General features: G+C 46.8%; 1 protein-coding gene across 4 annotated transcripts; it reads left to right on the plus strand.

Moving 5' to 3' along the window:
* The first annotated feature begins 3588 nt into the window (after positions 1–3588).
* Positions 3589–6661, plus strand: LOC123135934 (uncharacterized). Of its 4 annotated transcripts, none has more exons than XM_044555193.1 (4): positions 3589–4911; positions 5380–5488; positions 5790–5953; positions 6318–6661. In XM_044555193.1, the coding sequence occupies exon 1, from the start codon at positions 3692–3694 to the stop codon at positions 4898–4900; it is 1209 nt and encodes a 402-aa protein (XP_044411128.1). In that variant the 5' UTR covers positions 3589–3691; the 3' UTR covers positions 4901–4911; positions 5380–5488; positions 5790–5953; positions 6318–6661. The 4 variants fall into 4 exon arrangements, with proteins under 4 accessions (XP_044411128.1, XP_044411129.1, XP_044411130.1 ...); XM_044555194.1 differs by having other exon boundaries at positions 5876–5953; XM_044555195.1 differs by having other exon boundaries at positions 5881–5953.
* The last annotated feature ends 8318 nt before the right edge of the window (positions 6662–14979 follow it).

Consider the following 14979-nt stretch of genomic DNA (forward strand, 5'->3'; position numbering starts at 1 on the left):
CTGACGTTATGTATGTTCTGTAAATCACATTTTTGTAATTTATTTAGGCATATATATTTCTGTAAATCACACTTGCTAACGTTATGCTCTCTATACATCCATCAATCTTGGCTTGAACTAGGTCTTCCAAATTAAACTGTCCACAACACTACACTACCAGTACCAATAATTTTGATATGTTGCTCTTAATCTTTTTGCAAGTCTTCTTTGAGAGTGGAAAATAATAGTATGTTTCCTATGAGAGATTGCAATGCAGCGACTATGCCAAACAAATGTTTCTGAATTATTTTCAGTACCGATTAGCTTCCAGTTACAAGGCTGTAGTGTGTTGTAGACAGTATGTGCTCGGCGAGTTTTGTGTGCCATGTATTTCCTAGGACAGTGTGTTGTTGGCTACATTTCGATGTGGCTTAGTACTCTAAAATCGTGCAATTTCTGAAGGCAAGGCCTCAGTTGGAGTTGGGTTGTCTGTTTCGTCAGGCCTCATTCTATCACTTTGATGAGAGGACGAAGGTGGAGAGTTAGAGTGGAGACAAAGTGTTCCCTTCCCGACATCTACTATTCTCAAGTTGACCTTTATTTTTGTTTTCCTTTTCCTCAATGTAACAACTGGAGGATAAGATGTTGAACCTCCGGTCACTCTAAAATCCGAAGCACAGAGAGAACACACCCATTCAGGGATCACACCTTCTATTTCTTGTGTTGCATCTGTCGATAATTTGTATATGAGTGAAAGGTGTTGAATGACTCATGAAGGATGCAAAGAATGCGCTCTATCAGTTTGTGGTCCTATATAAATTGTTGGTTGTGTGAGGCGTAGTTGTTGAAAACATTTATAACGAATCAATTCCACATGATATCTTTGTACGGAAAGGTCTTCACAATTGATGGCAACCTCCTACATGTATGATTTAGTGAAAGAGATAAATGTACCATTAGTCGCACAACTCTCGCGAGATGAGTACTTTGTTCACACATCTTTTGAGTTGAGATGTCAGGCACAAAGTGTTTCTTCGTAAACACCTCCAGAGCAAAAGGTTTAAAAAACTTAAAGCAAAGTCAGTCAGTGCTGTGTAGAGGCGAAATCCATGCTATTATTATATTTATGCAGGTGCAGTTCAACAAGCGGGAGCTGGCTCATTAAATACTGAAGCGGTTCAACATTCATCAACCAGAACAAGCTTTCAAAAGACTAAACTCAGAACTACAACGAGGCATCATGGAACACAAAGAAAAAATAGCGGCGCAACCTAACTGATTGATGCAACACACAAGATAAGCACGCGCACGCACGCTTGGGCACACACCAATATGCAAGCAGGATGAGTTCAAATGTGAACTTGCTAAACATGCTTGCTTGGAAAGCAGCAAACTAAAGGAACCACAAGTTAAGTACTAATTTTCAGAGCACACCAATGTACCTTGCACCTTCAAGCCTACATAGAGAGACAATCTCCGGCTCGAACATACAAAATAGAAGAACCTACACCCGACAACACATTTCTTCATTTCAGTCACCAGAATGTAACCTGCGAGGCAAGCAATATCATCAGTCAAATGATTTCACATCATTCTTCAAGGAAAAGATATTGGAGTTATTCTCATAAATATGTATGACACAAAACAGTAAACATTAGCTTCAACATTGCTGAATTTGTGTCAGAAGCCCCAAAGGCGATAATCTTAGCATCATTACTTTATTAGACAAAACCAACACTGGTGGATAGTGGGGGCCCAGGCCCACCTCTAGGGCCCATCTTTTGGTATATTAGATCTTTTGACCTAGAAAAAAAAATCAAGAGAGGACTTTCGTGACGGAACGCCGCCATTTCGAGGCGGAATTTGGGCATGCGCACTTTTGCTATGGTTAGATTGTTATCTTAATTCTTCTTTCGTAGTTGCGGCTGCTTATGAGGGGGTTAATCATAAGTGGGAGGCATGTTCAAGTAAGAACATCACCCAAGCACCGGTCCACCCACATATCAAATTATCAAAGTAGCGAACGTGAATCAAACCAACATGATGAAAGTGACTACATGGAATTCCCGTGTGCCCTAAAGAACATTTTGCTTATTATTGAGACCGTTTCGACTTGTCCTTTGTTATGGGCTACCTTGCTGCACTTTTGTTACCATTATCCTTACTTGTTACAAATTATCTTGCTATCAAACTACTTGTTATCGACAATTTCAATGCTTGCAGAAATTATCTTGCTAAAAACCGATTGTCATTTTCTTCTGCTCCTTGTTGGGTTCGACACTCTTACTTGTCGAAAGGACTACGATTGATATCCTGTACTTATGGGTCATCAGGCGGCGATTTCTCTCACTTTCTCTCGCCGTCGGCTCCATGCTCCGCCTCCGAAGTTGCGTCCTCACCCACCTCCTCTCTTCTCCGACCATTCATCCATTCCCCTCTCTCCACCGCCTCCTCTTCACGACCGTGCACGTCGTCTCCCCAAGCCCCCGTTTCACCGTCCAAGACTACCTCGTCGACACCTGCGGCCTCACCCGAGCGCCGACCCTCAAGGCCTCTACCAAGCTCTCCCACCTCAAGTCACCCGCCAATACCGACGCCATCCTCGCCTTCCTCATCAGCCTCGGCCTCTGCGCCAGCGTCGAGAGAACCCTGTCGCCCAACGTCACCTAGCTCACCGACCTCAGTCTATCATGTTCTTAGATTGGGCGCATCCTTTCGGTCGCACCCCACAACTTCCGCCACAAATTTGTCTTCTCTAAACTGCAGTACCACCTGCACCTCCTTGGCTCCTTCGAAAACTTTCTCCGGCGCTCAAGAACAACAGTGCCTTCTCCCGTCCGATCTAGAGAGGGTGGTCAAGCCCAATATTGTGTTACTACGGGAGTGCGGACTAGGCGCTTCCGATATTACAAAACTCTGCCTCGTTGTGCCATGGCTGATCGGCGCCAACCCGGAGCACGTCCGGGGGATGGTAGCGTGCGCTGAAAGTCTCGGTGTGCCTCGTGGATCAAGGATGTTTAGGCACGCGCTAAAGGCTGTTCAATTCCACAGTAAGGAGAAGGTCACCGCCAAAGTGAAGCACTTGAAGAACACATTCAAGTGGTTGGATGTTGGAGGGGTAGCTCGCGCTTCGCTCCCATCGTCGTGCCCTCAGGGTCCGATGAGGAGCGGCTGCTCCACAATGTAATGCCCCGCTCATTGACAAGCACCGAGACGGACGCCCGCCGTCTTGCCGCAGGAATGTGAATACATTGCAGGAGGGTATCGAGGGCCTGCCACCGCCAAACCCCACCGTCTCGCCTAGGAGCAAGTGTGTGTCGCCCAACGCTTCGTTGGTCTCCTCCTCCACCTCCTCTGACTCGGACGACCCCTCGAAACGATGACTCTTATCTCGTCTTCACATGTACTACTGCCGACCCCAGAGATGACAAGGGGAAGGGCAAGGGCAAGGCGAATTAGTGGAAATCTTCTTCTTTGCCAAGTTAAATTCGTAGATTCGTAATTTCACAAAAAAAATAAAAAATCGTAGATTCGTAGTACGACGACTCACATTGAAATTATCCAGACCATTAAAACATTTTTTCTCCTTTACATTGCCCACTCGCTTGCTTCGCACAGCACACACCGCATCACAGCCGCGCTCACTCCCCCAACCCTAATCCCCATTCCTCTCCGCCCCGGCGGCCGTCGATCGGCCGCCCGCCCGCCCGCCATGGCCGAGCCGGCGCGGCACCTCGCCGACGAGATCCTGGAGGAGATCTTCATTCGCCTGCCCACGCCGGCCGCGCTCGCCCGCGCCTCCACCGCCAGCCCCCGTTTCCGCCGCATCATCACCGAGCGCCCCTTCCTCCGCCGCATCCGCGCTCTCCATCCGCCGCCACTCCTGGGGTTCGCCGTCGACAAGCGCGCCTTCCACCACGCGCAGGAACCTCATCCCTCCGCCCCGCTTGCCCGAGCCCTCGCCGACGGCGCGGATTTCTCCTACTCCTTCGTTCCCGCGCCCCAGCCCCATCAGGAGCTGCTCAGCCCCTGGTACCACCGTGACATCCGCGACGGCCGCGTCCTCCTCGAGCGCAGCTACCTGTTCGGCGCGGGTGCAGCCTTCCCAAACCTCGCCGTGTGCGATCCCGTGTCACGGAGGTACGTGCTGCTCCCGTCCATACCCGAGGAAATGGCCGTCCAGCAAGAGCGCCTTGTCGAATTCGGGCCCATGCTCGGTCCCGCTGCCGAGGATGAGGATGAGACCTCGTTCTCGGTGATCTGCACGGCGTGCTACAAGAGCAAGTTGGTCACATTTGTCTTCTCTTCGGTCACCGGACAATTGTGTGTAGCTGCATCTCCCAGCTGGAGCTCTTTGGGCACAGCTAAGCCCACTTGGAAAGGCATTTCCAGCTTCAGCTACTTGCGTGGCTGCTTCTACTGGGGAGCTCTCTGGCAAGACAAGTTTCTCGTGCTGGACACACGCACAATGGAGTTTTCCACACTGAACATTCTCACAGGCTACCATATGCAGCTTCTAAATCAGCCTGGCCAGGACCCATGCAGTCATACCATTGCTGGTGGTGCAAAAGGAGCGCTCGAGATGTTTACTCCTGTCGGTGATTACCATTCTACCTTGCTGTATCACACCACTCAACAAAACAACGGCGAATCATCCAATGAGTGGAAGCTACAAAGGGTTATAGCGTTGCCTCCCGAATCACTCTATTTTACTGTGGGTGCAACTGAGGGATTCTTATTCCTTCGAGGAGCTCAGTGGGTTGATGATTCATATGGGTTCTTGCCCGTCGATTTTTATTCTCTGGATGTCAAGACCGCAGAACTTAAGAAGGTCTGTAGGGTAACAACACACTTTGATCGTCCCAATGTTGTTCACTCATACTTTGGCTTCCCACCATCATTGTCCAAACCGAGTCTATGAACCACAAAGCGGTAAGCCTCTTCTCATAGTAGTGTTTATACTGTTGGGGATTCTCTCCTATAAATAAATTTGCAAATGGCAAGCTTATCTGTTTGTATTTATGAATTATGGTGCTTTACTGTCCTAATTTGTAACGCATAAAGTTAATGGTTCGTGCTACTGGCTGAGAAATGTTGCATGTTCTGTTTCTATATTGATCAGCGTTGTCATGTGACTGCACAAACAAAGATGAAACAATTTCATGCGAATCCGTGAAAATAAGTAATATGGAGTATGTAAATATGATTTAAGTGTTGGTTTTGTCTAATAGAGTAACGATGCTAAGATGATTCGCTTTTGGGGCTTCTGACACAAATTCAGCAATGGTGAAGCTAATGCTTACTGTTTTGAGTCATACATATTTATGAGAATAACTCCAATAGCTTTTCCTTGAAGAATGTTGCAAAATCATTTGACTGATGATATTGCTTGCCCCGCAGGTTACATCCTGGTGACTGAAATGAAGAAATGTCTTGTTGGGTGTAGGCTCTTCTATTTTGTATGTCCGAAAGTGAAGATTGACTCTCTATGTAGGCTTGAAGGTTCAAGGTACATTGGTGTGCTCTGAAAATTAGTACTTAACTTGTGGTTCCTTTAATTTGCTGGTTTCCAAGCAAGCATGTTTAACAAGTTTACATGTGAACTCATCCTGCTTGCATATTGGTGTGTGCGCAAGTGTGCGTGATTTTGGTTATCTTGTGTGTTGCATCAGGCAGTTAGGTTTCGACGCTCTTTTTGCTTATGTTCCATGATGCCCCCATTGTGCGTATGTGTGCATGGAATTTCCATCTGGTTATGAGCTCAGTCTTTTCAGAGTTTGTTCTGATTAATGAATGTTGAACCGTTTCAGTATTTAATGAGGCAGCTCCTGCTTGTTGAACTGCACCTGCATAAATAGCTGTTTCAGTGCTATCTTACTTTCTTTGAGATGATCAGGACAGGCATGGGTAAATCAAAGCCAAAGCAACATTAGCATGGATTTCGCCTCTACACATCGCCGACTTGCCTTTACTTGTAAGATTTTTAAACTTTCCTTTTACTCCGGTGGTCTGCATGGAAATGTTGCATGTTCTGTTTCTGTATTGAACTATTGATCAGCATTGTCATGTGACTGCACAAATAAAGATGAAACAATTTCATGCGAATCTGTGAAAATAAGTAATACGGAGTACGTAAAAATGATTCAAGTGTTGGTTTTGTCTAATAATAAAGTAATGATGCTAAGGTGATCTCCTTTGGGGCTTCTGACACAAATTCAGCAATGTTGAAGCTAATGTTTACTGTTTTGTGTCATGCATATTTATGAGATTAACTCCAATATCTTTTCTTTGAAGAATGATGTGAAATCATTTGACTGATGATATTGCTTGCCCCGCAGGTTACATTCTGGTGACTGAAATGAAGAAATGTCTTGTTGGGTGTGTAGGCTCTTCTATTTTGTATGTTCAAGCAGGAGATTGACTAGCATGCACCGGTCAGCTGTGAAGTGGACTTGTAGGAATTAGTTGCTCTATCTGGTAACTTCCGTCTATCATCTGTTTCCCATGGGCACCCGTGAACTGGCATGAAGGCTGAACGCACATGGACGTGCTCCGAAAATCAGTACTTAACTTGTGTTTCCTTCAATTTGCTGAGTTCTAAGCAAGCATGTTTAGCAAGCTCACATGTGAACTCATCCTGCTTGCATATTGGTGTGTGCGCAAGCGTGCGCGCGCTTGGTTATCTTGTGTGTTGCATCAGTCAGTTAGGTTTCGCCGCTATTTTTGCTCGTGCTCCATGATGCCCCATTGTGGTTCTGAGCTCAGTCTTTCGAAAGCTTGTTCTGACTAATGAATGTTGAACCGCTTCAGTATTTAGTGAGGCAGCTCCCGCTTGTTGAACTGCACCTGCATAAGTAGCAGTAATAGCATGGATTTCGCCTCTACACATCGCTGACTGCATTTGCTTTAAGTTTCTTAAACTTTCTTTTTTACTCTGGAGGCGTTTACGAAGAAACACTTTGTGCCTAACGCTAACTTTGTGAAAGGAATGAGCTCTTCAGATTTGAGTGGTAACAGTTATTAGCTCTAGTTTTATCTGCACAAGGTCTCTTGAGTGTTATAGCAGTTGCGTCAGCTCTGGCACTGGCAGCCGCAAACTCCGGTTGTAGCGAGAAGAAAAAACAGGAATGCAATGCGGTTGAGCAGAGCTTAGATAGTTACTGCCTCCATTTCAAATTTTAACTAAAACCACGACAAGAACTATGGAGCAGAACAGGTAACACCGCTAAACCGCACAAATTACTTGATTTAGTTGCCTTATATTTTCTTTGAAAGGTTGTCCCCTTGTTAGGCTAAATATCGCAACGCGTATAAATGACAATGTAGGACAGGACCACCATCGAAAAATGAAAAATAGGGGAAACTGTCACAATATTATTTTTCTGCATACATTTTCGATCACACTTGTACAACGTGAGCATTTTATTCTAAGATGCTTTAATGTAAGAAATCAGTGCGCTCGGTTTTTTTTTTCAAAAACACAATATTATATATTTTTTGCAACAGAAACATTCTCTATTTTTTCTAGAAATAGGGCAATCTTTCTAGCAGTTAAATAAGTAAGACAAAAGACAAAATGTGCAAAGTTAAATAAGAACTGAACCGAGCATGCAAGATTTTCGGAGTAGTGCTTCATACGGTGCGGTCTTCAAAACTATATTTAGTACAAATATAATTAAGGAATATAGTTCCACAACGAAAGTACCCTTCTACACCAACAAAGCTATCCCGCTCTCTTCTTCAGACACAAATATGAACGCCCAGTGCGTGCACATACAAAATTGGAAAAGGAACATCATAGGACAAAACATAAAGCAGACAGATTTACTCCCTCCATTCCTAAATACAAGAGATTCCAATGTAGACTACATACGGATGTATATAGACATATTTTAGAGTGTAGATCCACTCATTTTACTCCGTATGTACTTCATATGAAAATCTCTAAAAGATCTTATATCTAGGAACGGACCGGGTAGAGATTTGAAATCTCAACCTGACACAACATCAACATGGGACAAAAGAAATAAGCATAGATTCGACCATAAGTACTGCATGCATGGCTGACAGGTGAACGAACTTGCTTCCTCCGAAGAAGCAAAACGATTACACACAGACCATTAACCCAAGCAAGCCACCGTGACTTCATTCCGGTTGCCCAATGCGTAGAGAGATTAGGTAACAGACACCAAGGCAGCAAATTAAGCGACGAGGTCCTACGAGCCAGACTTCACAGTTGACCATTGCAGAGGGTCGATTTCCACGTGGATCACAGCGTACAGAAGAGATGAAACCACAAGCACACTGCCCATTTCTGCATCTCTCAGCGAGCCACCTGCAGAATGCAATCCTTAGATACCTGCGGAGCAACCAATTTCATCAGTGGAGAAGCCGTTGAGGTTTTATCGACGACTCAGACAACAGTAAGCTTCGCTGGTATTGTAGAAACTGCGCAAAAAGCTCCAAAACTGAATCGTCTCTGCATTATTGGATGAAACCAACCGTTATAAACAGAGAACACCTTCAGGATAACGGATAGTTTTTTACTGCCACGCCTTCGACTCTTAGTGTTAGCATATTGCTAAGTTTTGCCCGCATCTGTATTCTGTTCTCAGTGAAGGCTAGAAGATTAGTGCTTCAAATAACAATATTTCCGGAAAGTAGCAGACACCCCAAACATCCTAGCTTATTGAGTCATTTGAAATGTTCCTTGTTCCTCGTTATGGAAATTAACTTGATTTTGTTACAAGCAGTATCGAAGGCATGCTATTACCTGCAGTTTACACACTTTCGAATGGATGATGATAATGAGAATAGGTTCCCATCAGTTTCTGGCACTGTGACTGTGATGACTCAAGATGGACCATAAAGCGGATGTCACGTGTGGTACAAACACCACATTATTTTCCTCAGCGAACCCTAGTATCACTATGTCATTCCCCTCTAGATTCACGGAAAGCTTGTCCAGTCCAATAGTTCTTCCCAGCCCCCATGAAGCAACACCATTATAATCAGTCATCCTCTACCATAACTGGAAACTGCGGTCCATATAGAAGAGTAAACCAAGGCCATCACCCTCTGCCCGCATAATCGAGAATCGGTGTTGGCTCTGTTCAAGCATATGTACCGGCACTTGTATCACAGCTAGGCTGTGCTTCTCCAAATCAAACTCGAGAATTCCAACAAAATTCCCAAGAAGCATCGAAGCAAGCATCCAGTAAAGAGAATCCCCAGCCGGCACTTGTATTGGGTTTTTACTACTAAATAATTATTCTTATATATTTATTTTGTTCTGATCTTCGTTCCATGAAGCATAGCCGTTTGATAGATAATTATCTTTGCAAGCAAATTTGTACAGACTGACTGTTTAGTCTTCAACCCTTCGTCATGCATGGCAAACCCTTTAAAAAGAGATGCAAGCTGAAAAATACAATGGCATAGACTGATAGACATCTGATGCTATCAAACTCAAGTACACTTTGCAAGCTAGAAAAAAAACATATGTCATGCAAGCAAGACATTAATACGAATGCAGCCTGTGTCAATCTTTTCAGGTATAAACTTTTATAAGACGTCATAGGTCACAACTTGTGCCAAAACAAGGCTGCATGATTTTCGCCACTCGACATGAAGTTTGTTAAGCCAACCAGTCCAGCAACTGTAAAAGATAATACTATCGATCCCAACATAATACTTGCTTATCTACTGTAAACGTATTTGGCATCTTACAGAACTCTGCTGTTTCTTTCCTCCAATACTCTGTAGGCAGGGTGAATAGATGGACGTTCGTGTTTCCCCCCATTAATTTGCTACAAGTTTGACTTCATTTGAGGGCATTGAATTTGAAGATCTGGAACCGAGAGCAGAGGCACTATCTCTTGTGGCATGATCTGGATCAAATTGCTCGGCGCATTCACGTGACTCGGCTTCCAGTGACTAAGAGTGTAACCTATATATTTCTCCAACTCGCGCAATCAAAGAATTGGCCCGCCTTAACTTGTCTTGAGCAACCTTATGCTGTTCCTCTAATGCATGTAACTGGTTTACTTTTTCTTGCAGACATTCTTGGCTATAATGTAGTATTTGTTGATGCTGGGCTCTTTCAGCTTCACAATTATCACACACACTCCTCCTGGCTTCTGCTAGCTCTTTCTTCTTCTGCGCTCTGCGAAGATGCTTTTTATGCCTAAACTTCAAAGCACCCAGTTCTTTGTCCCTGTCGCTCAGCTTGTCTTCCAGCTCAACAATATACTTCTCTCGTTCAGCAAGCTGCCCCTGTAAAAATTCTTCGTTCGAGGTTTCCGCATTAGGCCTCTTCTTTTTCTTCTTCTTCTTAAAATCCATTGCCATATAAGTATTGTCGCCCCCTGTAGAATTCGTCAGCATGTGCCTCATAACCCTAAAGACCGGGCCCCGGATCATCTCAGAAAGATGCATCTTATGGGATGGCGGGTGGTAAGAGCGAATGTCATGAAGTTGCTTCACTTCCCTCATCCGCTCGCACATTATCCTGGCCTCTTTGGCAACGCCCACCATGGCGGCGATGGCGGCAGCAGATTCAGGAGGCCCTGCCGTCATGTCCATAAAACTCAGCGCACAGTGGCGGATGAGGTTGCATAATAAGATTTCATCGTCGGTGGCTCTCGCCCCACGGTCCAGCAGCTCAGACGCCAAAACTGCCTCGTTGGCAATACACACCAAGCTAGCTGCAGCAGTTTCAAAGAATTCTTGGCTCTTGCCATTGATGATGAGACGAGCTCGCTCCTGTATCATTTGGCTCAGATGTTTGACGTTGCTCACTCGTCGGTTCTTCCACGCCGACATGAACCGCGACTCCATGTCCAGGCAAAACTGGGCGGCATCAACAAGGGACCCATTCGGGTCGAACTGGGCGTCGTCGTTCACCGCTCGCGACCTGAGCGGCCACTCCTCGGGCTTTGAGTTGCCGCCGCTGGCGGCGGCGGCAGCGACGTAATCCATGCGGTTGCGCTTGTGATACTCCTTCAGGTACTCCAAATACATGACGACCGAGACACCGCAGTGCGGCAGTAGCCTGTCCCATCCCCAGGCGTCCTCGAAGAGATCTGTGTACCGGAAGATCTGAACCGGCGGCACCCATTGGATAACAGCCGGATCTTGACGGTTCCTCCTGATTTGACTCGTGATCCACGAAGCGAAATACTCCCTTTCATCGTCATCTTCGGAGGAGGTCGCGATATCCATCCAGCGGACTTCTCCCACCAACGAAACTAGTCTGTATCGATCGCCGTCGATCTGATCTAGGGTTTCATGAACTGATGGGGAGAAAGGGAGCGTGCATGGAGAGAATAGAGATACGGATGGCTGTTTTGGAGACGAGGATCAGATCGAGGACGATAGTTGGCAAAAAAAGTTTTTCCCGAAAAACCAGGAGCCCTCGGCGGAAGGCGATTAGGGTTTTCGGTGGCGACTGGCGCTCGCTGACATCTCGTCGGCGGGGCGATCCGATCTGTGCGGGGAAGGATGGCGTCCGCGTCGTCCCCCACGGCGCACAACACGAACTCAGACGCGCCGCTATCGCCTCGTGCGGCTAGGGCGAGGCTGGAAGAAGCCATGGGCAAGCTCGATCTCACCGAAGAGGAGGCTACTCCTTTGGTGATTGATGACCTGGAAGAAGGAGGCCAGGAGAAGTGGCTGATCGCGGGCAAGGTCCTTCATTGGAAAGTTTTGCATATCCAGACTATTGCTAATGCGTTGAGGTCAGCATGGGGAAACCCTAGAGGCTTGTCTTTTAAGCCGGGGGGAGAAAACATATTCGTGGCGGAGTTCGAGAATCGTTGTGATCGTGATCGCGTGCGAGATGGTTCTCCGTGGCACGTAAGCCGGCATGCTGTGATCCTATCAGAATTCCAAGATTGCATGAGGCCGTCAGAGCTGAAGTTTGATAAAATTCAACTTTGGGCTAGGGTTCTAAATCTGCCTTTCAATCTGCGCAATGATACGTGGGGAAAAGCGATTGCAAAACAGATTGATAAAGAGGCCACCTCCGTTCAGTTTGACCCCGTTGGTGGATTTCTAAGAGCTAGGGTTACCCTAGATGTGAGTAAACCTTTACGGCGGTGGATATTGATCGACTCTGCCAAGAGGAAGTCCAGAGATTGGTACGACATCCAATATGAACATGTTCCAAATTTTTGCTTCCCTTGTGGCCGTTTAGGTCACTCTGATCTGTTTTGTCCCACCCCGGGTACAAGGGATGAGTATGGAGATCTTCCCTTTACCACAAACTTGCGTGCACCTGATGAACGCAAGGGGCCGGCGTCGAGCGACGACTCATCCAAAGGGCCTCAGCAGACGACGGCTAGCAGGAAAGATGCCTCCTCCTCCAACACGAATGCGGCCGCAACAGCTGAGGTGAACTCTCCCCCGAAAAGAAGGAACCAACCCAGGAGGAAGGGGGGGCCTCAGATGGAGAAAGTATATCGCAGAGTCGAACCATTGGCCATTACCAGCAATGCGATGGGGGAAGGCAATGGTGTCCCTACGGATATGGTGGTGTTCAATGCTCAAGCAAAGCCAAACTCCGGTGATGGTAGTGGGAAAGAGGAGGGAGAGACCTCGGAACCAGACCCAAAGAAGAAGAAACCCACCCCACCCTCATCGGAAAACACATCGGCGGCGGGTGCAGGTCAGCCCCGCGGAGAGCAATGAAACATCTCAGCTGGAACTGCCGGGGGCTTGGGAACCCCGAGGCAGTTCGCGAGCTTCGGAAGATTATGAAGCAGGAAGGGCCCAGCCTAATCTTTGTGATGGAAACGAAGATTAGAGCAAAGAGAGTTGAAATTCTGAAGCATACACTCGGGTTTTCGGGCTGTTTTGCTGTTGACAGCATGGGGCTTAGTGGAGGCCTTGGTTTGTTCTGGTCAAGTGATATTTCGGTTGATCTAAAGAGTTATAGTTCCGGCCACATCGATGTGGTGGTGCGGAAAGTCGGTTCCCCCTTGCACGAATGGAGATTCATGGGGGGAGCGAGGATCGGCATCACAGTTGGGCTTGTTTGAGAAGACTACATGCAGTACCGCATCAAGCATGGCTATGTCTTGGTGACTTCAACGAAACGATGCATGTCACTGAACACTTCAGCCGAGCGTAGAGGGCGGAGTGGCAGATGCGCGCGTTTCGCGATGTTTTAGATGATTGCTCCCTGCAGGACTTTGGTTTTTCAGGGGTGCCATACACTTGGGATAATGGTCAGGCCGGCGAGAGGAACGTGAAAGCCCGTCTGGATAGAGGGCTGGCCAATGCAGCTTTTCTACAGAGCTTCGAAGTTGCCCGGGTGAGACACATTAGCTCAGTAGAGTTGGACCACTGTTTTGTTTTGGTTGAGACACAAGAAGTACAACACACGAGAGGACCAAAGTAGTTTAGGTACGAAGATGTTTGGCAGTCTCATGCGGAGTATGATCAGATTGTTGCGGAAGCGTGGCGACGGAATCATGCCGGTCAAGACCTTGCCGCTATTCAAAACACTTTGCAACAACTCCAAGTTGAACTTGGGGCGTGGGGTGCAAGAGAGTTTGGATGCCTCGCTAAGAGGGTCCGGAAATTGCAGAAAAAGCTTGAACTCTTGAGAAGTAGATCCATCGGTCGAGGGCCTACCGACGAGGAACGAGCAATTGTGATTCAGTTGGGAGAAGCATTGCGACAGGAGGAGATTTGGATGCGGCAACGCTCACATGTGCCTTGGCTATGGAAGGGTGACTGAAATACGGCATATTATCACGCCCTAGCAGCACAGCGGAAGCGTGTGAATCGTATTGCCCATCTTCAGCGGTCGGACGGATCCATATGTGCGACCGAGGCTGAGGACAAGGGGGAGGTGCAATCATTCTATCAGGATTTGTATTCTTCCCAAGGTTTTCATGATATGAATGAGTTGCTTCAATTTGTCCCGGCGCGTGTAACCGAGGACATGAACATCTCTTGGATAAACCCTTCGAACCGGACGAGGTTCGCGATGCTCTTTTTTAGATGTCCCCATCCAAAGCACCGGGTGTTGACGGGTTTACCGCAGCGTTTTTTCAGCGACACTGGGATCTCATCAAGAATGACCTAGTGCCAACAATTCTTGGTTTTTTAAACGGGGGTGATCTACCTTATGGCTTCAATGATACGGCCATCACACTTATTCCCAAGGTACGGAACCCGCAGTCCATTACTCAATACCGGCCGATCTCTTTGTGTCATGTTCCTTACAAGATAGCTGCTAAGGTGATAACTAACCGTTTCAAAGAGCTCATGGACATGGTGGTTAGCCAGGAGCAGAGTGCTTTTGTCCCTGGTCGTCTGATCACTGATAACGTGGTGGTTGCGTTTGAAAGTGTGCACACAATGAGGCGAAGGAAGAAGGGGAAAAACTATTCGTGTGCTGTCAAATTAGACATGATGAAGGCCTACGACAGAGTGGAATGGCATTATATGGAGGCGATCATGGTCAAGCTTGGTTTTAGCGCTCAGTTCGTGAACCTGGTACTGAAATGTGTCTCATCTGTTCGGTTCTCGGTGAGAGTGAATGGGGAGTTGCTGCCGTTCTTCACCCCGTCCAGGGGGCTACGGCAGGGCTGCCCGATGTCGCCTTTTCTTTTCTTACTATGTGCTGAAGGACTCACATCTTTGCTCAAATTTTATGGAGGTATTCATGTTGATAGGGGCATTCGTGTATCCTTTCGAGCACCTTGGGTGAGTCATCTTCTTTTTGCCAATGATAGTCTTATCTTCATCAGTGCAACCCAGGAGAGTGCGGACAGACTCAATGCAATATTATTGATCTATGCTACTTGCTCGGGACAGGCAGTCAATCGTGATAAGAGTGCAATATTTTTTTCGCCTAATACACCGCATGCAAGAAGGCAAGCAGTCAAACTGGTCCTTGGTGTTCATGTCGAAGCTTTCAGTGATAGATATTTGGGATTACCCACAGCGGTTGGAAGAATCACTAGTGAGACTTTTGACCATATTGGG

Source organism: Triticum aestivum, chromosome 6B (genome assembly GCF_018294505.1).
Source record: "Triticum aestivum cultivar Chinese Spring chromosome 6B, IWGSC CS RefSeq v2.1, whole genome shotgun sequence".
NCBI lineage: Eukaryota > Viridiplantae > Streptophyta > Magnoliopsida > Poales > Poaceae > Triticum > Triticum aestivum.